We start from the raw sequence: 23,069 nt of genomic DNA, 5'->3' as shown, positions 1-23,069 counted from the left end.
TGGGAGCACTGGGAGAGCCCCGCCCCGCCCAGTGCCCCAGTTTGGCCCCACCCACTCCCAGTTTCCCGTGTTTCGCCCCAAACCGCCCCAGTGACGTCATCGAGCCTCTCTCACACCCACCCCGACGTCACCCCCACCCTTCCCCGACGCGCTCTCAGCACGCGCTCAATAAAGCGCTGTGACGAAACAACGGCTCCCTGGCGTCACTGAGGGGGGCGGTGCCGCGCAGGGAGGAGGAAGTGACGTCGCGGGGAGAGCGAGTGGCGATTGGTCGCGGCGGCGGCCACTGGGGCGGGCGGGGGGCGGGACCGCGCCTTTAACGGGCGGCACGCCGGCGTGCTGACGTCACTACCGGTGCGGCGGCCACGCGGAGCCGCCGCCAGGTTCGCGGCGCCGCCGGTGCCGCCGCGTGCCCGCCCCTCCCCTCCCCTCCCCCCCGGAAGTGACGAAACTGCCCCTCGCCCCACGCAGCATGGGCGGACGTGACGTCAGGTGAGCGGCGCGGGGTGGGGGGAGAGGGAGGAGAGCGTGCGGGGGCGGGGCGGGACTTGGGGGGGCGGTGCTTGCGGTGCAGTGCGGGGCCGGGTGGGGCCGGGGCGGGGCTTGGGGGTGGGCGGGGCGGGGGGTGTGTGGCTACGGGGCGGGGGGCGGGGCTATGGGTGTGGTTACGGGGCGGGGGGCAGGACTGAGGGGTGGTGGGTGTGGCTACAGACATGGGGCGGGGCTATGGCTGTGTGGGCAGGGCTATGGGGCAGTGGGCGGGGCTAGGGCTGTGGGGTCGGGGCTGTGGCCCTGGGGCTGTGGCCCTGGGGGCGGGGCTGTGGGGCTGTGGGGGCGGGGCTGTGGGGCTGTGGGTGGGGCTGTGGCCCTGGGGCGGGGCTGTGGGGGTGGGGGTGGGGCTGTGGCCCTGGGGGCGGGGTTGTGGGGTCAGGGCTATGGGGCAGTGGGCAGGGCTAGGGCTGTGGGGGCGGGGTTATGGGGCAGTGGGTGTGGCTGTGGGGGCGGGGCGGTGGGGCTGTGGCCCTGGGGGCGGGGCTGTGGGGCAGTGGGCAGGGCTAGGGCTGTGGGGGCGGGGTTATGGGGCAGCGGGCGTGGCTGTGGCCCTGGGGGCGGGGCCATGGGACAGTGGGCGCGTCTGTGAGCCTGGGGCGGGGGCCAGGGGGCGGTGCCGGCCCTGACCCCGCCCCCCACCGGCAGCCCGGGCGTGGCCCTGCGGGTGGTGCTGGCGGGGGCGTGGCACGTGGTGCGCGGGCGGAGCCCGGGCCAGTTCCCGCGGGTGCTGGGGCTGCTGGAGGCCGTGGGGCGGGCGGCCCCCGCCGCCCTCCGCTTCCGACACGGCGCCCGCCTGCGCCTCGGCCTGCAGGCCGCCGTGAGTAGCCCCCCGCCCCCTTCCCAGCCTGCCCCGGGGCCGGCGGCCGTCTCGCCGGGGCCGCCCCCCGCCCGGCGGCCATCTTGCCCCGCCGCCCCGCAGGTGGTGGTGCGGCTGCTGCAGGAGGCCCAGCCCGACGGGAAGGTCCTCGACGCCATCGACTCCTTCTTCCCCGAGGGGGAGGCGCCGGCCGCCGGCCACGGCCAGGCCGTGAGTGAGGCGGGGGCCGGGGGGCGGGGGGAGGGCGCGGGCCGGCCCTCACCCCCCCCCCTCCCCCCCCCTTCCCCCAGACCCCCCAGGAGCTGGCGATGGTGGGGGAGGCGCAGGAGAGCTTCCGCGAACTGGTGCTGGCGCTGCTGGCCGACCGCGGGCGGCGGGCGGCCTACCTCCAGGTACCTGCCAGTGCCCCCGCTGGCTTCCCCAGTGCCTCCCAGTTGCTCCCAGTTCCCCTCGGTGCCCTCCCGGTAGCTCCCCAGTGCCTCCCAGGGCCCTCCCGGTAGCTCCCTAGTTCCTCCCAGTCCCCCCTAGTGCCTCCTGCTGCTTCCCAGTATGGCCCAGTGCCTCCTGCTGTCCCCCAGTGCCCTCCCGGTAGCTCCCTAGTTCCTCCCAGTCCCCCCCCAGTGCCTCCCGCTGTCTCCCAGTTCTTCCCAGTGTCCTCCCAGTGCCTCCTAGCTCCCCCCAGTGCCCCTCACTGTCTCCCAGTTCCCCACAGCACCCCTTAGTCTGCCCAGGGTGTCCTCCCATCGCTTCCCAGTGCCTCCCAGTTCCTCCCTCATCCCTTCCAATGGGTCTTGGGTGCCCAGGGGGTCTGCGAGGGGCCTTCCCAGTCCTCCCAGTTTATCCCAGCATCCCCCAAACGCCTCCCAGTGCTCTCCCAGTTTATCCCAGCATCCCCCAAATGCCTCCCAGTGCCCTCCCGTTGCCTCCCGGTGCCCCCCGCCATCCCCCAATCTGTCCCGGCGGGTCCTGGGTACCCCGGGAGGGGCTCCCAGTGCCCCCCAGTGCCTCCCAGTATCCCCAGGGCCCGGTGGGGCAGGAGTACGGGGAGCCGTTCCTGCAGGCGCTCGAGCACCTCTTCTACGAGTACCTGCAGCGGCTGGAGAGCGCCCTGCCCCCCCCGGACCTGCAGCAGGTGGGTGGGGCCTCGGGGGGGTGTGGCCTCAGGGAGGGGGTGGGGCCTCGAGGGTGGGGCCCGTGGAGGGGGTGGGACTTGGGGGGGGGGGGAGGAAAGGCCTTGGGGTGGGGCGTAATGGGAGTGGGTGGGGCTTGGGAAGGGGGGTGGGGCTTAAATGGAGGGGGTGGGTCCCGGTTGGGAGGCTGGGGCGGGGCTTGCCCACTGAGCCATGACAGGGCCACGGGGTGGGGCTCAAGACAAGGGGGTGGGGCCTGAGCTCAGCCCCGCCCACCTGACCCCACCCTTTCCAGCTCCATGAGGTGGTGTGGAGCCACGCCCCTCCCGGGCTCCGCCCCTGTGACCTGCCAATCCTGAGCCGGTACCTGGCTGACATGGGCCACGCCCACTGCGGTAGGTGGGGCTTAAGACGAGGGGCGGGGCTTAACTGAAGGATTAATGCCAGGGGTGGGCCAAGGGGCAAGGGGCGTGGCTTTGTGGAGGGTGTGGCCCCCCAAGCCCCGCCCGACTCTAAGCCCTGCCTCCAGGCCCTGTGCCCCGCCCCCTGACCGCCGCTGCCCGCCCGCCCGTGTCCGTCTGCCAGGAGCCGCCCACCCGGTGAGCAGCCCCGCCCCTTCTGCCCCTCCAGCCCCGCCCTAATTAACCATCTGGCCCCGCCCCCTCCAGGCTACAGCCCCGCCCCAGCCTCCAGAGGCTCCGCCCCCTCAAGGCCCCCCCATTGGGTGAGTACGGAGGGGAGGGGGTCTCCAGCCCCGCCCCCGGTGGGGGGGGGGGGGGGGCGGGGGAACCCGCGCGCCCGGGTCCCTCACTTGCCCCGCCCCCCCGCAGAGTTTGTTGATGGCGTCATCAGCGACGTGGAGGACGAGGATTACCCGCGCAGAAAGGTGGGGGGGGGGGCGGGGGCACTGGGGGTGTCCTGTGGGGCTAATTAACAGCTGGGGGGTAATTGGGGGGTAATTAGCGACCGAGGCCGGGGCAGCGAAGGGCGGGGGGGGGAGGGGGGAGGGGCAATTAACCCCCGTGCTCTCCCGCAGGCCCGGGCCCCGCCGCTGCCCCGCCGCGCCGCGCCGCGCCCCGGTGAGTGCCGCGCGCCCGATGGGCCCCGTATCAAGTCGTTAAGGCCCCGGTGTTAATTGTGCCCCGCCCCCGCCGCTGCCGCACATTCGGCCCCGCCCCCCCCCCCCCCCCCCCCCCCCGTCCCATTGGTCCAGTCCCAGCCGCGCTCGCACGCCATTGGTCCCCCGGAACGGGAGCGGCTCCACCCATCCCTCCCATTGCCCTCAGTGGGGCCGTACCACAACGCGCGCGGGGGGGTGGGGTGTGTGTGTGTGTGTGTGTGTGTGTGTGTGTGTGTGTGTGAAACGGGCCAATCGGCTTTTAGGAGGGAAGGAGGCGGCCAATGGGAGCGCGGCAGTGCTGAGGAGGGGCGGGCCGCGGGGCATGATGGGCTCGAGTCCCTGAACCGCGCGATTTGGGGAGAAAAAAGCCATTTCCCTCCCCCTGGTTTCCCCCCCTCCGCCCCGCGGTGGTGCGCTCCGGCGGCGGGGCGGGCCCTGCGCGCTGATTGGCCGCGGCGCGGCTGAGCGGCGGCCTGCCTGCCCAATAGCGCGCGGCGGAGGGGAGGGGAGCGGAACTACAACTCCCGGCAGCCTCTGCGCGCGCGGGCGCCGCCATTTTCTGTCGCTGGGCAGCAGCGGTCCGGCTATGGGGGGTGTGGCGGGAAGTGACGTAGTGGGCGGGGCTCGGGGGGGGCATTTCCGCTTCCGGGCGAGGGAGAGGAGCCGGGGCGGCCACGATGCTGATCAAAGTGAAGGTGGGAGCGGGGGGGCGGCCCCGGGGGGGCTGGGGGCGAGGGGGGGGGCGGGGGGGGGGGCTGTGTAGGCCGCGCCGCAGGGCATTGTGGGAGCGGGGGGCCGCCCAGGGTATTGGGGGACATGGCGTGGGGGGGGGGTGGGCTGCCCCGGGGCATTGTGGGATTGGGGGCGCTGACAGCCCCCCCCCCCCCAGACCCTGACGGGGAAAGAAATCGAGATCGACATCGAGCCCACGGACAAGGTAGGAGGCCCCGCCCCCTTCCCAGCATGCCTTTAGCTCTGCCCTGGGGTCCTGTGATGCTCTGGGGCAGGGCCGTGTCCCACTGAGGGGGTCCTTCCCCATCCCATGATGCCCTGGGGAGGGTCCTCCCCCATCCCATGATGCCCTGGGGAGGGTCTCCCCCATCCCATGATGCTCTGGGGCAGGGCCGTGTCCCACTGAGGGGGTCCTCCGCCATCCCATGATGCCCTGGGGAGGGTCTTCTCCATCCCATGATGCTCTGCGGCAGGGCCGTGTCCCACTGAGGGGGTCCTCCCCCATCCCATGATGCCCTGGGGAGGGTCTTCTCCATCCCATGATGCCCTGGGGAGGGTCTCCCCCATCCCATGATGCTCTGGGGCAGGGCCATGTCCCACTGAGGGGGTCCTGCTCTATCCCATGATGCCCTGGGGAGGGTCTTCTCCATCCCATGATGCCCTGGGGAGGGTCTCCCCCATCCCATGATGCTCTGGGGCAGGGCCATGTCCCACTGAGGGGGTCCTCCCCCATCCCATGATGCCCTGGGGAGGGTCTTCTCCATCCCATGATGCCCTGGGGAGGGTCTCCCCCATCCCATGATGCCCTGGGGAGGGTCTCCCCCATCCCATGATGCTCTGCGGCAGGGCCATGTCCCACTGAGGGGGTCCTGCTCTATCCCATGATGCCCTGGGGAGGGTCTCCCCTGTCCCATGATGCCCTGGGGAGGGTCTCCCCCATCCCATGATGCCCTGGGGCAGGTTCGCCCCCCCCCCCCCCCCCCCCCAGCTGCACTTTGAGCCTCACGCTGTGTCCGAGGTTGACCCCGGGGGGGTGGGGGTGGGAGTGGGGGTGGGTGTGTCCCCCCCAGCATCCCAGAATGCCCTGGGGCGGGGCGGGGCGGGGCGGGGCGGGGGGTGGGGTCCCATCCCCCAGCATCCCATGGTGCCGCGGGGCAGGTGGAGCGGATCAAGGAGCGGGTGGAGGAAAAGGAGGGGATCCCCCCCCAGCAGCAGCGCCTCATCTACAGCGGCAAGCAGATGTGAGGGGCGGGGCCGGGGGGGCGGGGCCCGAGGGGGCGGGGCCTGGGAGGGTGGGGGCCGAGGGGGCGGGGCTGGGGTGGGATAAGGGAGGGAGGGGGCTGGGGGAGAAGGGGGTCTCGGAGGGGTGCGGTCTGCGCGGGGAGGGGCTCGCGGTGGGCGTGGCCTGCGGGGCGTGGCCCCCCCCCTCGAGCCCCGCCCCACTCCCGCCCCCGCCCAGGAACGACGAGAAGACGGCGGCCGACTACAAGATCCAGGGCGGCTCCGTCCTCCATCTTGTCCTCGCCCTGCGCGGGGGCGTGGCGCCGCGGTGAGGGGGCGGGGCCCGCGCCGGACGCCGCCCCTTTCCCTCAGCCCCGCCCCCCCGGGGCCCGCCCCGCCCTGAGGCCTCGCCCCTCGCACGCTCCTCTATTTAATAAAGCTGGTGATGTCAGGCTGGCGGCGTGTGATGTCATTGGCGCCGCCCCCCCTCGGGGCCCCTTTAATTGTCGCCCCTTTAATTGCGCCGGCGCCCTTTTAAGAGAGCAGCGAGTCGCGGCCCGGCCAGTCCTCCCGGGCGGCCGGAGCGGCTCTGTCCCCGCCCCTTCCGGCGCCCCGCCCTCTTTCAAAATGGCGGCGCCCGAGCTGGAGCGGCTCCTCGCCGAGCTGCTGGAGCCCGACAGCGACGTTCTCCGCCGGGTAACGGCCGCGGGGCCGCACGGGAGCGGGGCCGCACGGCAACGGGGCCCCGCTGACCGCGCCTCCCCCGCCCCCCCCCCCCCCCAGGCCACCGCCCGCCTCCGCGAGGCCTTCGCCGACCCCCAGACCCCCGCCCGCCTCGGCCTCCTCCTCAGCGCCGCCCCCCGCCCTCAGGTACCGCCGCCCTCCCGGGGCTCCGCTGCCCCCCGCGGGGGTCGGGGCCCCTTCCCGCCTCCGTCTCCCCCCCCCCCCCAGGTCCGGCAGTTGGCCGCCGTGCTGCTGCGCCGGCGGCTGCTGGGGCGATGGCGGCGGCTGGACCCGGCCCTGCGCCAGAGGTGGGTGCTGGGGGGGGGGGGGGGCAGGGGGCGGGGCGGAGAGGGGGCGGGGCTAACACCTGCCCCCCCCCCCCCCCCGCAGCCTCCCGGCGCTGCTGTCGGAAGCCCTGGAGCGGGAAACGGAGTGAGTGCGAAGGGCGGCGGGTTTGGGGTGCCCCCCCCCCCGATACTGGCGGGTTTGGGGTGCCCCCCCCGATACTGGCGGGTTTGGGGTCGTCCCCCCCGATACTGGCGGGTTTGGGGTGCCCCCCCCCCCATACTGGCGGGTTTGGGGTGGCCCCCCCCCCCATACTGGCGGGTTTGGGGTGCCCCCCCCCGATACTGGCGGGTTTGGGGTGCCCCCCCCCCCATACTGGCGGGTTTGGGGTGCCCCCCCCCCCATAATGGCGGGTTTGGGGTGCCCCCCCCCATACTGGCGGGTTTGGGGTGCCCCCCCCCATAATGGCGGGTTTGGGGTGCCCCCCATAATGGCGGGTTTGGGGTGCCCCCCCCCCGATACTGGCGGGTTTGGGGGGCCCCCCCGATACTGGCGGGTTTGGGGTGCCCCCCCCCCATACTGGCGGGTTTGGGGTGCCCCCCCCGATACTGGCGGGTTTGGGGTGCCCCCCCCCCCTGATGGCGGGTTTGGGGTGCCCCCCCCGATACTGGCGGGTTTGGGGGCCCCCCCAGGCCCCCGCTGGCTCCCAGCCCCCGCCCCCGTCTCCCCCAGGCACGCGGTGACGGTGGCCCTGGCCCCGCTGGCGGCCCTGGTGCTGCGCCGGGGGGGGCTCGGCGCCTGGGGACCCCTCGGCGCCTGGGTGCAGGCGGCCGCCCGCGACCCCCGCCCCCCCCGCCAGGGGGTAAGGCTGCTTTTGGGGGGGGGGGGGGGGGATCCCCCCGAATTCCCCCCCCGGGGGGGGTCTGCGCTCCCCCCGCCCCGTTTTGCCCCCCCCCAAATCGGGGTTTGCACGGGGCAGCGAGCGGGGGGCTTCGAGCCCCCCCCCCCCCCCCCCCCATCCCGAGGCTCCCGGCCCCCCCCCTCCCCCCAGGCGGCCCTGCTGGTGCTGAGCGCGGCGCTGGAGGCGGCCCCCCGCGCCCTGGCCCCCCACGGCCCCGCGCTGGCCGCCCTCTGTCGGGGGGCCCTCGCTCCCGGGGCGCCCCCGGGCCCCGTGGCCTACAGCCTGCGGGCCCTGGGGGGGCTGGCGGCCGCGCTGGGGGGCACCCGGACGGTGAGTGGGGGCGCTTTCGGGGCGTCCCATCCCCCCCCCCCCCCCCCCCCGATCCGCGGCGGTTTCCAGCCCCCCCCCCCCCCCGAACCCCTTTTTTTACCCAGGAGCTGCTGCGGTCGCTGCTCCCCGACGTCCTGAGGGCCCTGAGGGAGCTGCTTGACACCGACGAGGTGATTTGGGGGGGGGGGGTGTTTTTGGGGGGGGGGGGGGGGGGGGCTCTTGGCCACTTTGGGGGGGCCTGGAGCCCCCCTGAAGGATTTTGGGGTCTTTTTTTGGTGGTTTCAAGGCTCCCCGCAGGTTCCCTGGGCCGGTTTTGGGGCGCGCGGGGACAACGGGGGGTGTTTTGCCACCGCCGCCCCCCCCCCAAGCCGTTTTGGGGTGCCCCGGGCGGTTTCAAAGCCGGTTCGGGGGCTCTCGGTGGTTCGGGGGCCCCCAAAACCGGCCCCCCCCCCCCCCCCCCCCCCCCCAGGAGCGGGGCAGCGCGGCCCTGGAGGTGTTGGACGAGTTCCTGGAGGCCGACGCCGCCGCCGCCGCCCCCCACCTCCCGGCCCTGCTTGGCCTCTGCCTTCAGGTGACGCCGGGGGTGTCCCGGGGGGGTCCCACGGGTGTCCAGGGGGGGACCCGCGGGTGCCCGGGGGTCCTGGGGGTCTGCGGGGGGCCCACAGGTGTTTGGGGGGGGTCCTAGGTGTCTGGGGGCACCTGAGGGGGGTCCCGGGGGGTCCTGGGGGTCTGGGGGGGTCCCAGGGTGTCCCGTGGGTGCCCAGGGGGTCCAGGGGGTCCCCAGGGGTCTGGGGGGTCCCGTGGGTGCCCAGGGGGTCCTGGGGGTCTGGGGGGGGGGTCCCACGGGCGTTTGGGGGGGGGTCCTAGGTGTCTGGGGGTGCCTGAGGGGGGTCCCGTGGGTGCCCGGGGGGGTCCTGGGGGTCTGGGGGGGGTCCCAGGGTGTCCCGTGGGTGCCCAGGGGGGACCAGGGGGGTCCCCAGGGGTCTGGGGGGGACCCGTGGGAGCCCAGGGGGTCCTGGGAGTCTGGGGGGGTCCCACGGGCGTTTGGGGGGTCCTAGGTGTCTGGGGGTGCCTGAGGGGGGTCCCATGGGTGCCCGGGGGGGTCCCGGGGGTTTGGGGGGTCCCGTGGGTGCCCGGGGGGTCCTGGGTGCCTGGGGGGGTCCCGTGGGTGCCTGGGGGGGTCCCGGGGGGGTCCCATGGGTGTCTGGGGGGGGTCCCAGGCATCTGGGGGGGGTCCGGGGGGTCCCAGGTGCCCGGGGGACCCAGGCGTCCGGGCCCGCAGGTGGCCGGGGACGAGTCGCGGGGTGACGCCGTGCGGGTGAGGGCTCTGGCCACCGTCACCTTCCTCGCCCAGAAGTGTCCCAAGGTGAGCTGGGGTGTACTGGGGGGAGGACTGGGGCGTACTGGGAGGGCACTGGGGGGGCGTGAGTCATACTGGGGAGCACGGGGACGTACTGGGGGGGGTCAGCGTGAACTCAGGGGGGATCTGAGCCATACTGGGGGTCACTGGGAGGTACTGGGCCATGCTGGGGGGTGCTGGGAGGGCACTGGGATATTCTGGGGGAGGGAAGGGGTGCTTAGGGGGGCACTGGGTCGTGCTGGGGGGTCACTGGGATGTACTGGGAGGGCACTGGGGGGCACTGGAGGGAGGATTGGGACATACTGGGAGGGGGTTAAGGGGGCACTAGTCATACTGGGGAGCACTGGGATATGCTGGGGGGAGTCAGAGAGAACCAAGGGCGGATCTGAGCCATGCTGGAGGTCGCTGGGAGGTACTGGGCCATGCTGGGGGGTGCTGGGAGGGCACTGGGATATTCTGGGGGAGGGAAAAGGTGCTTAGGGGGGCACTGGGTCATGCTGGGGGGTCACTGGGATGTACTGGGAGGGCACCGGACCGTACTGGAGGGAGGATTGGGACATACTGGGAGGGCGTTAAAGGGGCACGAGTCATACTGGGGAGCACTGGGATATGCTGGGGGGAGTCAGAGAGAACCGAGGGGGGATCTGAGCCATACTGGGAGTCACTGGGAGGTACTGGGCCATGCTGGGGGTCACTGGGAGGGCACTAGGCTACGCTGGGGGGCGCTGGGATATTCTGGGGGGGGGGGCCTAGGTCATGCTGGGGGTCACTGGGATGCACTGGGAGGGCACTAGGCTATACTGGGAGGGCACCGGACCGTACTGGGCGGTACTGGTGCAGGCGCTGCTGCGGGGGGGGCTGCTGGCCCCCGTCCTGGGGGGGCTCCTGGCCCCGCTCTGCGCCGACCCCCGCCCCGGGCACCCCGACCCCGAGGAGGAGGAGGAGGAGGAGGAGGAGGGGGGGGGCGAAGGCCGGGGGGGGCCCAGCCCCCGACACGCCGCCGCCCAGGTCAGCGGGGGGTCCCCAGTTTGGGGGGGGGTCCCCAGTTTGGGGAGGGGTGTCCCCAGTTTGGGGGGGGCAGTTTGGGAAGGGGGTGTCCCCAGTTTGGGGGGGGTCCCCAGTTTGGGGGGGGCAGTTTGGGGAGGGGGTCCCCCCAGTTTGGGGGGGGGGTGTCCCCAGTTTGGGGAGGGGGTCCCCCCAGTTTGGGGGGGGGGTCCCCAGTTGGGGGGGGTCCTCCCAGTTTGGGGGGGGCAGTTTGGGGAGTGTCCCCAGTTTGGGGGGGGTGTCCCCAGTTTGGGGGGGCAGTTTGGGGGGGGGCCCCCAGTTTGGGGGGGTCCCCCCAGTTTGGGGGGGGGTCTCTATCTGGGGGGTCCCCAGTTTCTTTCCAGTTGGGCCCCGTTTGAGCTCCTTTCCCTCGGCTCCTTTGGGGGGGGCCCCCACTTTCGGAGCCTCCATTTTGGGGGGGACCCCCCCGGTCCCTGCCCTTCCGCGCCCTGGTTTTGGGGGGATTTCCCTGGGGTTCGGGGGTCTCTGCCTCGGGGGGGGGGGGGCGGGGGGGCCCCCCCATTTTGGGGCCGTTCGTTCCCCCCGGTTTTGGGGGCGCCCCCCCACCCCCCCGTTCCCCGCAGGCCCTGGACGCCTTGGCCGTGGGGCTGCCCCCCGAAAAGCTGCTCCAGGAGCTGGTGGGTTTGGGGGGGCCCCGGGGGGGGCGGGGGGATTTTGGGGCCCCCCAAGGGTTTTTGGGGGGGGGGGGGGGGTGTCCATGGGGGGGGGGGTATCGGAGCCCTTACGGGGCATTTGGGGGGGTCCCGGGGGGCTTGGGGTCCCCATGGGGTCCCTGGGGGGTTTTGGGGGGTCCCTGGGGGGGGGGGTTGGGGTCCCCATGGGGTCTCCGGGGTATTTGGGGGGTCCCTGGGGGTTTTGGGGGGTCCCGGGGGGGGTTGGGGTCCCCATGGGGTCTCCGGGGTATTTGGGGGGTCCCTGGGGGGTTTTGGGGGGTCCCTGGGGGGGTTGGGGTCCCCATGGGGTCCCCGGGGTATTTGGGGGGGGTCTCTGGGATATTTGGGGGTCCCCATGGGGTCCCTGTGATATCGGGGGGGTCCCTTAGGGGATTTTGGGGTCCCCGCGATATTTGGGGGGGTCCCTGGGCTCTTTGGGGCCCCCCGGGGTATTTGGGTGTCCCTGGGGGGGGGGTGCGGGGGGGCCGCCGCGGGCTGCGGGGTCTCGTTCGGGGGTGCCCCCCGATTTGGGGGTGCCCCTGACCCCCCCCCGCCCCCCCAGCTGCCGCTGCTGGAGCAGGCGCTGGGGAGCCCCCGGGCGGGCGCCCGCAAGGGGGCTGCTGGCGCTGGGGGCCCTGGGCCAGGGCTGCGGGGAGCCCCTGCGGCGGCGGTGAGGGACCCCGCCGGGGGGGGGCTTCGGGGGGGGGGGGGGGGGGGGGGGGGGGGGCGGGCGCGGCGGGGGGGGGGGGGGGGGGGGGCCGGGGGGGGGGCGCGGCGGGGGGGGGGGGGGCCCGGGGGGGGGGGCGGGGGGGCCGGGGGGGTTGGGGGGGGGGGCCTGGGGGGGGTTTGGGGGAGATTTGGAGGGGGGCTTTGGGGGTTGGGGGGGTCCGGGGGGTGTTGGGGGGTTGGGGGCGGGTTGGGGGGATTTGGGGGGGTTGGGGGGTCCGGGGCACTTTGGTGGGGGTTGGGGGGCTTTGGGGGGGATTTGGGGGGGTTGGGGGGGTTGGGGGAGTCCGGGGGGGTTTGGGGGCTCCGGGGGGTTTGGGGGGATTTGGGGGTTGGGGGGGTTGGGGGGTGCGGGGGGCTTTTGGGGGGGTTGGGGGGCTTTGGGGGGGGATTTGGGGGTTTGGGGGGGGGGGCTTTGGGGTGGTTGGAGGAGTCCGGGGGGGTTGGGGGTTTGGGGGGTGGGGGAGGGGGTGAGGGGGGTGTTGGGGTTTGGGGGGGGTCAGGGCGGTCACTGCGCCCCCCTCCCCCCAGGTACCTGGGGCCGGCGCTGGCGGTGCTGGGGGGGGGCCTGGGGGACCCCGACTCCTGCGTGCGGGGGGCGGCCGCCTTCGCCCTGCGCAGCCTGGCCGACTGCCTGCAGGTACTGGGCCCTACTGGGATCTACTGGGAGGGCTCTGGGCCATCCTGGGATGGACTGGGAGAGGCCCGGGATGTGCTGGGAGGGCCCTGGGCCGTACTGGGAGGCCTTGAACCATAGCGGGAGGCACTGGGAGGCTCTAAACTCTGTTTGGTGGGCACTGGGAGGGCCCTGGGCTGTACTGGGAGGCTCTAAACTCTACTGGGGGGCACTGGGAGGGCCCTGGGCCGTACTGGGAGGCTCTAAACTCTACTGGGGGGCACTGGGAGGGCCCTGGGCCGTACTGGGAGGCTCTAAACTCTACTGGGGGGCACTGGGAGGGCCCTGGGCTGTACTGGGAGGCTCTAAACTCTACTGGGGGGCACTGGGAGCACCCTGGGCTGTACTGGGAGGCACTAAGCCATAGCAGGAGGCACTGGGAGGGCTGTGGGCCATACTGGGAAACCCCAAACTGTACTGGTGGTTACTGGGAGGGCTCTGGGGCCGTACTGGGAAGCCCCAAACTGCACTGGTGCTTACTGGGAGGGCTCTGGGGCCGTACTGGGAAGCCCCAAGCTGCACTGGTGCTTACTGGGAGGGCTCTGGGGCCGTACTAGGAAGCCCCAAACTGCACTGGTGCTTACTGGGAGGGCTCTGGGGCCGTACTGGGAAGCCCCAAGCTGTACTGGTGCTTACTGGGAGGGCTCTGGGGCCGTACTGGGAGGCCCCAAACTGCACTGGTGCTTACTGGGAGGGCTCTGGGGCCGTACTGGGAGGCCCCTGGAGCTCGGGGCGGGGGGGGGGGCGCGTTGCTGGGAGCCCCCGCGGTCGCGCCCGCCCGTGCTGGTCCGTACTGGTGGGTGCTGGCGCAGCCGGAGGTGACGGCGGTGGCGGAGGCGGCCTTGCCGGGGGCGCTGGCGGCGCTGGGGGGGGGCGCGGGCGGCCGGGCCCCCGCCAAGGCCTGGTACCTGCTGGAGAGCCTGATCCAGTGCCTCGGTAGGGACCCCACTGGGGGCACTGGGGGGGATGGGGGGGAACTGGGGCAGAGGGGGAGGCACTGGGAGGGCACTGGGAGTGTACTGGGGGGGCTGAGGGGCACTGGGGGGGACTGGGAGTGTACTGGGGTGTCTGGGGGCACTGGGAGTGTACTGGGGGGCACTGGGAGGGGACTGGGGTGGACTGGGAGGGGACTGGGAGTGTACTGGGGTGTCTGGGGGGGACTGGGAGTGTACTGGGGGGCACTGGGAGGGGACTGGGAGGGGACTGGGGTGGACTGGGGGGGCACTGGGAGTGTACTGCGGGGGACTGAGGGGCACTGGGAGGGCACTGGGGGGACTGGGAGGGGACTGGGGGGCACTGGGAGGGTACTGGGGTGGACTGGGAGGGCACAGGGAGTGTACTGGGGGGGACTGAGGGGCACTGGGAGGGGACTGGGAGTGTACTGGGGGGCACTGGGAGGGGACTGGGGTGTCTGGAGGGGACTGGGGGTGTACTGGGGGGCACTGGGGGTGTACTGGGGGGCACAGGGAGTGTACTGGGGGGGACTGAGGGGCACTGGGAGGGCACTGGGGTGGACTGGGAGGGGACTGGGAGTGTACTGGGGTGTCTGGGAGGGACTGGGAGTGTACTGGGGGGCACTGGGAGGGGACTGGGGTGGACTGGGGGGCACTGGGAGTGTACTGGGGGGGACTGAGGGGCACTGGGAGGGCACTGGGGGGGACTGGGAGGGGACTGGGAGGGGACTGGGGGGCACTGGGAGGGGACTGGGGTGGAGTGGGAGGGCACAGGGAGTGTACTGGGGGGACTGAGGGGCACTGGGGGGGACTGGGGGTGTACTGGGGGGCACTGGGAGTGTACTGGGAGGGGACTGGGGTGGACTGGGGGGGGGGCCGGGGTGTGGGGGAGGGGCCCCAGGATCCCGTCCCCCCCCAGGGGAGGGGGTGGGGCCCTGGCTGCCCCCGGTGCTGGAGGCCGTGCTGGGGGCGCTGGAGCCGGCGCGGCCCCCCCGCGACTGGGAGCTGGGCCTCAGCGCCCTCCACTCCCTCGGTGAGCGCCCGGGACCCCCAAACCCCCCCTGGGGCCCCCAAATCCCCCCCGGGACCCCTGAAACCTCCCCCGGGGCCCCCAAATCCCCCGGGGCCCCCCAAACCTCCCCCGGGGCCCCCAAATCCCCCCAGGACCCCCAAATCCCCCCAGGACCCCCAAACCCCCCTGGGGCCCCCAACCCCCCCCGGGACCCCTGAAACCTCCCCCGGGGCTCCCAAATCCCCCCGGGACTCCCAACCCCTCCTTGGGGCCCCCAAATCCCCCCCGGGACCCCCAAACCCCCCTGGGGCCCCCGAAACCTCCCCAGGACCCCCAAACCCCCCAGGACCCCCCAACCCCCACCGGGACCCCCAAATCCCCCCGGGGCCCCCCAACCCCCCGGGTCCCCCGAAACCCCCCCCGGGCCCCCCAGCTCCCCCTGGGCACTTCTCTCTCCCCCCAGGACCCCCCAAATTCCCCCTGGGGACCCCCAAATCCCTGCTGGGACCCCCCAGTTCCCCCCAAACTTGCCCCCAGCCCCCGGGGACCCCCAAACCCCCCCCAACCCCCCCCCCAGGGACCCCCAACTCCCCCCAACCCCCCCCGGGACCCCCACATGCTGCCCCCCCGGGGGTTCCCCCATCCCCCCCCCCCCGGTTTTGGGGACCCCCTGACACACCCCCCCCCCCCGCAGCCTCGGCGGCCGGGGAGCAGCTCCAGCCCCACGCGGGGCCGATCCTGGCGGCGCTGAGCCCCCTCCTGCAGCCGGGACCCCCCGAGACCCGGCCCCGGCGCCTCCAGGCCCTGGGTGAGTGGGGGTCCCCGGGGGGGGGGATGGGGGGGGCGGGGGAACCCCCTGGCGTGGGGGATGGGACGGGACCCCCCCAGGGGCGCGGGGGGGTTGGGGGGGGCTGTGGTGGACCCCGGTGTCTCCCCTCCCCCCCCTCCCCCAGGGGTGCTGGGGGCCCTGGGCCGGCCGGTGGCGGGGGAGGGGCTGGTGGCCGCCCTGGAGACGGCGCTGGGGCTGGCGGAGGAGGAGGACGAGCCCGAGGGCCGGCGCGTGATGTGAGACCCCCCGGGACCCCCCCATGGCCCCCCCAGCCCCCGGGACCTCCACAGCCCCCCGGGACCCCCCGGGACCCCCATGGCCCCCCCATGGGCCCCCCCATGGCCCCCCGGGACCCCCAGGACCCCCCAGCCCCCCGGGACCCCCATGGGCCCCCCATGGGCCCCCCCATGGCCCCCCGGGACCCCCAGGACCCCCCAGCCCCCCGGGACCCCCATGGGCCCCCCATGGGCCCCCCATGGCCCCCCGGGACCCCCAGGACCCCCCAGCCCCCCGGGACCCCCATGGGCCCCCCATGGCCCCCCGGGACCCCCCCCAGGACCCCCTAACCCCCCTATGGGCCCCCTGGAACCCCCACGGGCCCCCTAACCCCCCCATGGGCCCCCCCATGGCCCCCCCGGGACCCCCAGGACCCCCACAGCCCCCCCAGGACCCCCTAACCCCCCCATGGGCCCCCCAGGACCCCCTTACCCCCCCATGGCCCCCCACAGCCCCCCGGGTCCCCTGCACCCCCCAATGCCCCCCCAGCCCCCCCCGGCCCCTTCTCTCCCCCCCGGGACCCCCGAATCCCCCCTTTCTCGCCCCCCCCGGACCCTCTCCCCTCCCCCCAGGTTCGTGCTGGCCGGGGCGGTGGCGGAGGCGCTGGGGGAGGGGATGGGGCCGCTCCTGCCCCGCGTCCTCCCGGTCCTGCTGGCCACGCTGCGGCGCCCGCCCCCCCGGTGAGTGACACCCCCCCCCCCGGGGTCCCCTCCCCCCGCCCCCCCCGGTGAGTGACCCCCCCCGACCCCGGGGTCCCTTCCCCCCCACCCCCCCGGTGAGTGACCCCCCCCCCGGGTCCCCTCCCCCCCGCCCCCCCGGTGAGTGACCCCCCCGACCCCGGGGTCCCCTCCACCCCCACCCCCCCGGTGAGTGACACCCCCCCCGGGTCTCCTCCCCCACCCCCCCCGCCCCCCTCAGTGAGTGACACCCCCCCCCCCCGGGGTCCCCTCCCCCCCCCGGACCCCAAACAGCCCCCCCCCACCCCCCCCCCGGTGAGTCCCCCCCGGCCGCGGTGGCCCCGGGGGGAGGGGGCGTGGCCTCGGCCTGACCCCGCCCCCTGCCCCGCCCAGGCGCCCCCGGAGGCTCCTGATTCGTTCCTGCTCTTCGAGGAGGAGGAGGAGGAGGAGGAGGAGGAGGAGGGGGCGGAGCCAATGGATGATGATGCCACCGAGGAGGAGGAGGAGGAGGAGCTTATCGAGTGAGGGGCGGGGCGCCTGGAGGGGGCGGGGCGCCTGGGGAGGGGCGGGGCCTGGGAGAGCCCCGCCCCTCACCCCCTCTCCCCGCCCCCAGGGTGGAAGTGGGCGGGGCCTACGCCGAGGAGCTGGAGGACGCCTGCGAGGCCCTGGGGGAGGTGGCCGAGCACAGCCGGTAACTGGGAGGCACTGGGAGGCACTGGGAGGGACTGGGGGTCACCGGGAGCACGCTGCGAGGGCATTGGGAGGGACTAGGGGTCACTGGGGGGGACTGGGGGGCACTGGGAGGCACTGGGGGTCACCGGGAGCACGCTGCGAGGGCATTGGGAGGGACTAGGGGTCACTGGGAGGGACTGGGGGGCACTGGGAGGGACTGGGGGGTCACCAGGAGCACGCTGCGAGGGCACTGGGAGGGACTAGGGGTCACTGGGAGGGACTGGGGGGCACTGGGAGGGACTGGGGGGTCACCGGGAGCACGCTGCGAGGGCACTGGGAGGGACTGGGGGGCACTGGGAGGACACGGGGAAGCACGAGAGGGGACTGGCGGTTACTGGAATATACTGGGAGTGGACCGGGAGGCCGTTGGGATGCACTGGGAAAGCACTGAGGGGTACTGGGACATACTGGGAGGCACCTGGCAGGAACTGGAAGCTGTCTGGGACGCTCGGGGGGGGGAGGGGGTGATGGTTACTGGGAGGAGACGGGGGGGGGGGTGTTGGGATGTACTGGGAGAGCACTGGGATGTACTGGGAGAGGAATGGGATGTACTGGGAGAGGAATGGGAGCACTAGGAGGCACTGGGGCAACGCTGGGATGGACTGGGAGCGGGGGGGGGGGGGGGGGGGGGGCGGACTGGGAGGGGCGGGGGCACACTGGGGGGCACTGGCCGGCGCCCGGGCCCGACTGGGAGGGGCTCACTGGTGTTACTGGTGTGACACCCCCCCCCCCCCCAGCGCCGCCTTCCTGCCCTACCTGGAGCCCAGCCTGGAGGCCGTGATGGGGCTGCTGCAGGTGGGGGCGTCCGTCCGTCCGTCCGTCCGTCCCTCCCCAGCACCTACGGGACCCCCCAGCACCCCTGGGACCACCCCTCCCCCCAGACCCGCAGGTCCCCACCGCCCCCCCCCCCCAGCACCTATGGGACCCCCGTGACCCCCCCGTGACCTCGTGACCCCGCCGTGACCCCGCCGTGACCGCCCCTCCCCCGCAGCTGCCGGGGCCGGGGCTGCGCTGCGCCGCCTACGAGACCCTGGGGAGCCTCTGCCTGGCGCTGGGGGGGGCCCCGCCCCCCCCCGACGGTGAGACGCCCCTCCCCCACCCCCTCCCCCTCCCCCTCTTGGGGTGACCCTCCCCCCCCGACGGGGAGACACCCCCCGCCCCCCCTTCGGGGCACCCACCCCCACCCCCTAGATACCCCTCCCGCTCCGGGGTGCACCTCCCCCACCCGACGGTGAAACACCCCCTCCCCCACCCCCTATGGGGGTGACCCCCTCCCCCGCCGGTGAGACACCCCTCCCCCACCCCCTATTGGGGTGCCCCTCCCCTCCCCCCGACGGGGAGACCCCTCCCCCACCCCCACTCCCCTATGGGGTGCCCCTCCCCCCCGCCGGTGAGACACCCCTCCCCTCCCCCACCCCCTATTGGGGTGCCCCTCCCCTCCCCCCCGACGGGGAGACCCCTCCCCCACCCCCACTCCCCTATGGGGTGCCCCTCCCCCCCACCGGTGAGACACCCCTCCCCTCCCCCACCCCCTATTGGGGTGCCCCTCCCCTCCCCCCCGACGGGGAGACCCCTCCCCCACCCCCACTCCCCTATGGGGTGCCCCTCCCCCCCCACCGGTGAGACACCCCTCCCCCACCCCCTATTGGGGTGCCCCTCCGCCCCCGCCGATGAGACACCCCTCCCCCTCCCCCACCCCCTATTGGGGTGCCCCGCCCCCCCCCCCGCTGACGCCGTGCCCCTCCCCCAGGCGCGGCCCCTCCCCCCCTGCAGCGGGCGCTGGGGGCGCTGGTGGCGGGGGCGGGGCGGGACCCGGCGGCGGGGGGGGCGCGGGGGGCGCTGGGGGCCCTGGGGCGGCTCCTGGGGGGGGCGGCCCCGCCCCGCCCCCCGCCCTCCTGCCCCCCATTGGCCGCCTGCTGGCTGACGTCATCGCGGGCAAGGTACGGGGGGGGAGGGGTAAAGGGGGAGCTGGGGGGGGGTGGGGATGGGGGTGAATGGGGGGTGGGGGGCATTAAGGGGGGGGATGGGGTGAATGGGGGGTGGGGGGGATGGGGGGACCCAAGGGGGGGGGGGGATTGGGGGGGATGGGGGGAGTCAGTGGGGGCTGCGGTGCCAGGCGGTGCCCCTCCCCCTCCCCTCCCCTCCCCCCAGGTGAGCTGCCTGCAGCAGGAGGACGATGACGAGGAGGAGCAGGTGGGGGAGGGGGGGCGCTGGGGGGGGCGGGGGGAGGGGCGGGGGCCGTGCCCCCCTCCCCCTGACGCCCCCCTCCCCTCCCCCCCCCCCAGGCCGAGGTGGCGGCGGAGCTGCGGGAGCTGGCGGGGGGGGGGCTGGTGGCGCTGGGCGGGGCCCTGGGCGCGGCCTTCGCCCCCCTCTTCCAGGAGGCCCTGCCCCCGCTCCTGGCCGCCCTGGTGAGCGCGGGGGGAGGGGCGGGGGCGGGGCGGGGCCGGGGGGCGGGGCTGACGCCCTCCCCTCCCCCACCGTCTCCCCTTCCCCCCCCCCCCCCCAGGGCCGGCGGCGCAGCGTGGGGGAGCGCTCGTGGGCGGCGGCCACGCTGGGGGAGGCGGGGGCGGGGCTGGGGGCGGGGCTGGGGCCCTTCCTGCCCCGCCTGGGCCCCGCCCTGGGCGCGGCCGCCGCCCGCGACCCCCACCCCGAGGTGCGCAGCAACGCCCTCTTCGCCATGGGGCGCCTGGCCCAGGCCGCCGGCCCCGCCCTCGGACCGTATCCGCCAATCGCTGCCCGCCACGACGGGCCGGGCCCCGCCCCCGGGCCCCCGAGCCCCGCCCCCGGGCCCTGACCCGCCCCCCCCCCCCCAGCCCGTCCCCGCCCCCGCGTCCCAAAAGCCCCGGCCCCGAGCCCCGCCCCGGCTTGCCCCTGGCCCCGCCCCCGCGGCCAGCAGCCCTGCCCCCCGTGCCCCAATGCCCCGCCCCCGCGGTGGCTGGCCGCGCCCCCGTGCCCCCCACCGCGCGCCTGTCACCCTGGCCCCGCCCCCTCGTCCTGGCCCCGCCCCCGCCCTTCTGCTCCCCCCCAGCCCCGTCCCCACCCCTGCGTCTCCCAAAGCCCCGCCCCCGCGGCCCCGCCCCCGCCGGTCGCCCCGCCCCCCCGCGCCGCTGTCCCCGCCCCTTTTCCTTGACGCGCAGGGCGTGGCCGGGCGGCGCCGTGCTGACGCGGGCGCTGGCGCGGGAGGGGCCGGGCCGGGTGCGGGACAACGCCTGCGGCGCCCTGGCGCGGCACGGGGGGGCGCTGCCGCCAGAGCTGGTACTGGGGGGACTGGGAGGGACTGGGAGGGACTGGGGGGGACTGGGAGGGACTGGGAGGGTACTGGGGGGGGACTGGGAGGGACTGGGGGGACTGGGAGTGTGCTGAGACGGACTGGGGGGGACTGGGAGGGACTGGGGGTGTACTGGGGGGGGACTGGGAGGGGCTGGGGGGACTGGGAGTGTGCTGGGATGGACTGGGGGGGACTGGGAGGGACTGGGAGGGGAATGCGAGGGACTGGGGGGACTGGGAGGGACTGGGGGTGTGCTGGGGGGACTGGGAGGGACTGGGGGTGTACTGGGAGGACTGGGAGGGGAATGCAAGGGACTGGGGGGGACGGGGAGGGACTGGGGGTGTACTGGGAGGGACTGGGAGTGTACTGGGGGGGGACTGGGAGGGGCTGGGGGGACTGGGAGTGTGCTGAGACGGACTGGGGGGACTGGGAGGGACTGGGAGGGGAATGCGAGGGACTGGGGGTGTACTGGGAGTGGACTGGGGGTGTACTGGGAGGGGCTGGGAGCGTACTGGGGGGGGAATGCGAGGGACTGGGGGGACTGGGAGTGTACTGGGGGGACTGGGAGGGGACTGGGAGAGGACTGGGAGGCACTGGGAGTGTACTGGGAGGACTGGGAGGGGCCTGGGACGGTACTGGGACGGTGCTGGGGGGGTAGTGGGGGGGTACTGGTGTGTACTGGTGTGACTGGGCAGGTGGTGCCGCTGGTGCTGGGGGCGCTGCCGCTGGGCCAGGACCTGGGGGAGGAGCCCCCCGTCTTCCAGTACCTGGTGGGGGTGCACGGCCGGGACCCCCCCCGGGTGAGCGGCACTGGGAGGGACTGGGAGGGGGAATGGGGGCACTGGGAGGGACTGAGAGAGGGATTGGGGGCACTGGGAGGGACTGGGATGGACTGGGGGGGGCACTGGGAGGGACTGGGAGGGGGAATGGGGGCACTGGGAGGGACTGGGAGGGGGATTGGGGGCACTGGGAGGGACTGGGATGGACTGGGGGTGGCACTGGGAGGGACTGGGAGGGGGAATGGGGGCACTGGGAGGGACTGGGATGGACTGGGGGGGCACTGGGAGGGACTGGGAGGGGGAATGGGGGCACTGGGAGGGACTGGGAGGGGGATTGGGGGCACTGGGAGGGACTGGGATGGACTGGGGGGGCACTGGGAGGGACTGGGAGGGGGAATGGGGGCACTGGGAGGGACTGGGAGGGGGATTGGGGGCACTGGGAGGGACTGGGATGGACTGGGGGGGCACTGGGAGGGACTGGGAGGGGGAATGGGGGCACTGGGAGGGACTGGGATGGACTGGGGGGGCACTGGGGGTCCCTATGGGGCGGGGGGGGGTGTCTCTATGGGGCACTGGGAGACACTGGGGGGTCCCGGGGGGGGGTGGGGCCTCTCCTGACCCCCCTGACCCCCCTCCCCCCCCAGCTGTGGCCGCACGCGGCCGAGCTGCCCCGGGCCTGCAGCAGCGTCGTGGGGAGCGGGCGCCTGCCCCCCGGTACCGGGGCGGGGGGCGGCACCTGGGGGTCCGATGTGGGGCTGGGGGGGATGGGGGGGGGGGAGGTTGGGGGGCAGGGAGGGGGGTGGGGGGGCACCTGGGGGTCAGATGTGGGGCTGGGGGGGTGGCGGTTGGATGTGGGGCTGGGGGAGGCACTTGGGGGTCAGGTTGGGGGGCTCCGGGGGGGGATGTGGGGCTGGGGGGGGGCACTTGGGGGTCAGATGTGGGGCTGGGGGGGATGGGGGGGATGGGGGGAGGTTGGGGGGCAGGGAGCGGGGTGGGGGGGCACCTGGGGGTCAGATGTGGGGCTGGGGGGGACGTTGGGGGGCAGGGAGGGGGACTGGGGGGGTGGAGGTTGGATGTGGGGCTGGGGGGGGGAGGTTGGGGGGCTCCGGGGGGGACGTGGGGCGGGGGGGGCACTTGGGGGTCAGATGTGGGGCTCTGGGGGGGGGGGGGGGGGGGCACTTGGGGGTCCCGGGGGTGGGGGTGGGGTCCCTGATGCCCCTCCCGCCCCCCAGAGCTGGAGGCGGGGGTGGTGGGGCTGCTGCGGGAGGTGTGGGGCAGCTGCCCCACGGCCTTCGGGGAGGGGCTGGCCCGGCTGCCCCACAGCGACGCCGCCCGCCTGCGCCACGCCCTGGTGAGACCCCGCCCCCCCAGTCCAGCCCCGCCCCCAGTCCAGCCCCGCCCCCAAGTCAGCCCCGCCCCCCAAGTTCAGCCCCACCCCCAAGTAACTGCCTGCCCCCCAAGTCCAGACCCGACCCCAAGTCCAGCCCCGCCCCCCAGTTCAGCCCCGCCCCCAGTCCAGCCCCGCCCCCCAAGTACAGCCCCGCCCCAAGTCCAGCCCCGCCCCTAGTCCAGCCCCGCCCCCAAGTCCAGCCCCACCCCCCAGTCCAGCCCCACCCCCAAGTCCAGCCCCGCCCCAAGTAACTGCCTGCCCCCCAAGTCCAGCCCCGCCCCCAAGTCCAGCCCCACCCCCAGTCCAGCCCCGCCCCCAAGTACAGCCCCGCCCCCCAGTCCAGCCCCACCCCCAAGTAACTGCCTGCCCCCCAAGTCCAGCCCCGCCCCCCAAGTCCAGCCCCGCCCCCAAGTCCAGCCCCACCCCCCAGTCCAGCCCCACCCCCGTCCAGCCCCGCCCCCCAAGTCCCGCCCCGCAAGCCCACCCCCCACCCCCTGCCCCACAGCCCTCCGCCCCGTGACATCATGGCGGCCGCGCCCCGTGACCTCACGGCCGCTCCCCGCCCCGCCCCCCCCCCCCCCCCCTCCCCAGGGCCTGGCCGACGCCCCGGGAACCTGCTGATGTCATCCCCCTCGCGGCGCGGGCGCGACGTCGGCGCGGCCAATAAAGTCGACGGGGCGGAGCCTGTGGTGCGCGTGGGGCCGCCCCTCCCCCCCCCCCCGCGGGTTTAATGGCGGGGGGGAGGGGAGGGCGGGGGGGGCCCGCGGGGGCCCGGCCCCACGGCGATGGGGGCGAAGGGCCGGGCCTGCTCCAGCCGCAGCCAGCCGGCGCCGCACAGCTCTGGGGGGGGGCGGGGGGCGGG

At 75.1% G+C, this 23,069-nt stretch overlaps 2 protein-coding genes across 2 annotated transcripts; both read left to right on the top strand.

Moving 5' to 3' along the window:
- Positions 1–340: 340 nt before the first annotated feature.
- Positions 341–3,962, top strand: TINF2 (TERF1 interacting nuclear factor 2). The gene is made up of 11 exons (XM_087735007.1): positions 341–492; positions 1,198–1,369; positions 1,472–1,579; positions 1,660–1,761; positions 2,391–2,501; positions 2,795–2,894; positions 3,029–3,098; positions 3,168–3,223; positions 3,330–3,385; positions 3,536–3,578; positions 3,883–3,962. Exons 1-11 carry the CDS (start codon positions 473–475, stop codon positions 3,960–3,962), a joined length of 918 nt encoding a protein of 305 aa, XP_087591133.1. The 5' UTR covers positions 341–472.
- Positions 3,832–22,889, top strand: IPO4 (importin 4). Its single transcript, XM_087735006.1, has 33 exons — positions 3,832–4,314; positions 4,509–4,556; positions 5,811–6,268; positions 6,356–6,442; positions 6,524–6,603; positions 6,686–6,727; positions 7,313–7,442; positions 7,632–7,811; positions 7,916–7,981; positions 8,281–8,382; positions 9,094–9,177; positions 10,012–10,179; positions 10,800–10,853; positions 11,452–11,559; positions 12,147–12,255; positions 13,104–13,227; positions 14,164–14,277; positions 14,951–15,064; positions 15,934–16,041; positions 16,432–16,454; positions 16,537–16,559; positions 16,652–16,729; positions 17,508–17,565; positions 17,762–17,849; positions 18,521–18,710; positions 18,922–18,963; positions 19,056–19,178; positions 19,277–19,488; positions 19,908–20,025; positions 20,734–20,838; positions 21,462–21,531; positions 22,050–22,168; positions 22,799–22,889. Exons 1-33 carry the CDS (start codon positions 4,206–4,208, stop codon positions 22,826–22,828), a joined length of 3,564 nt encoding a protein of 1,187 aa, XP_087591132.1. The 5' UTR covers positions 3,832–4,205; the 3' UTR covers positions 22,829–22,889.
- The last annotated feature ends 180 nt before the right edge of the window (positions 22,890–23,069 follow it).

The sequence above is a fragment of the Nipponia nippon genome, unplaced genomic scaffold (genome assembly GCF_047370975.1).
Source record: "Nipponia nippon isolate SJK-2023a ecotype South Korea unplaced genomic scaffold, ASM4737097v1 scaffold_51, whole genome shotgun sequence".
Lineage (NCBI taxonomy): Eukaryota > Metazoa > Chordata > Aves > Pelecaniformes > Threskiornithidae > Nipponia > Nipponia nippon.
This window is presented reverse-complemented; position numbering and strand designations above follow the sequence as displayed.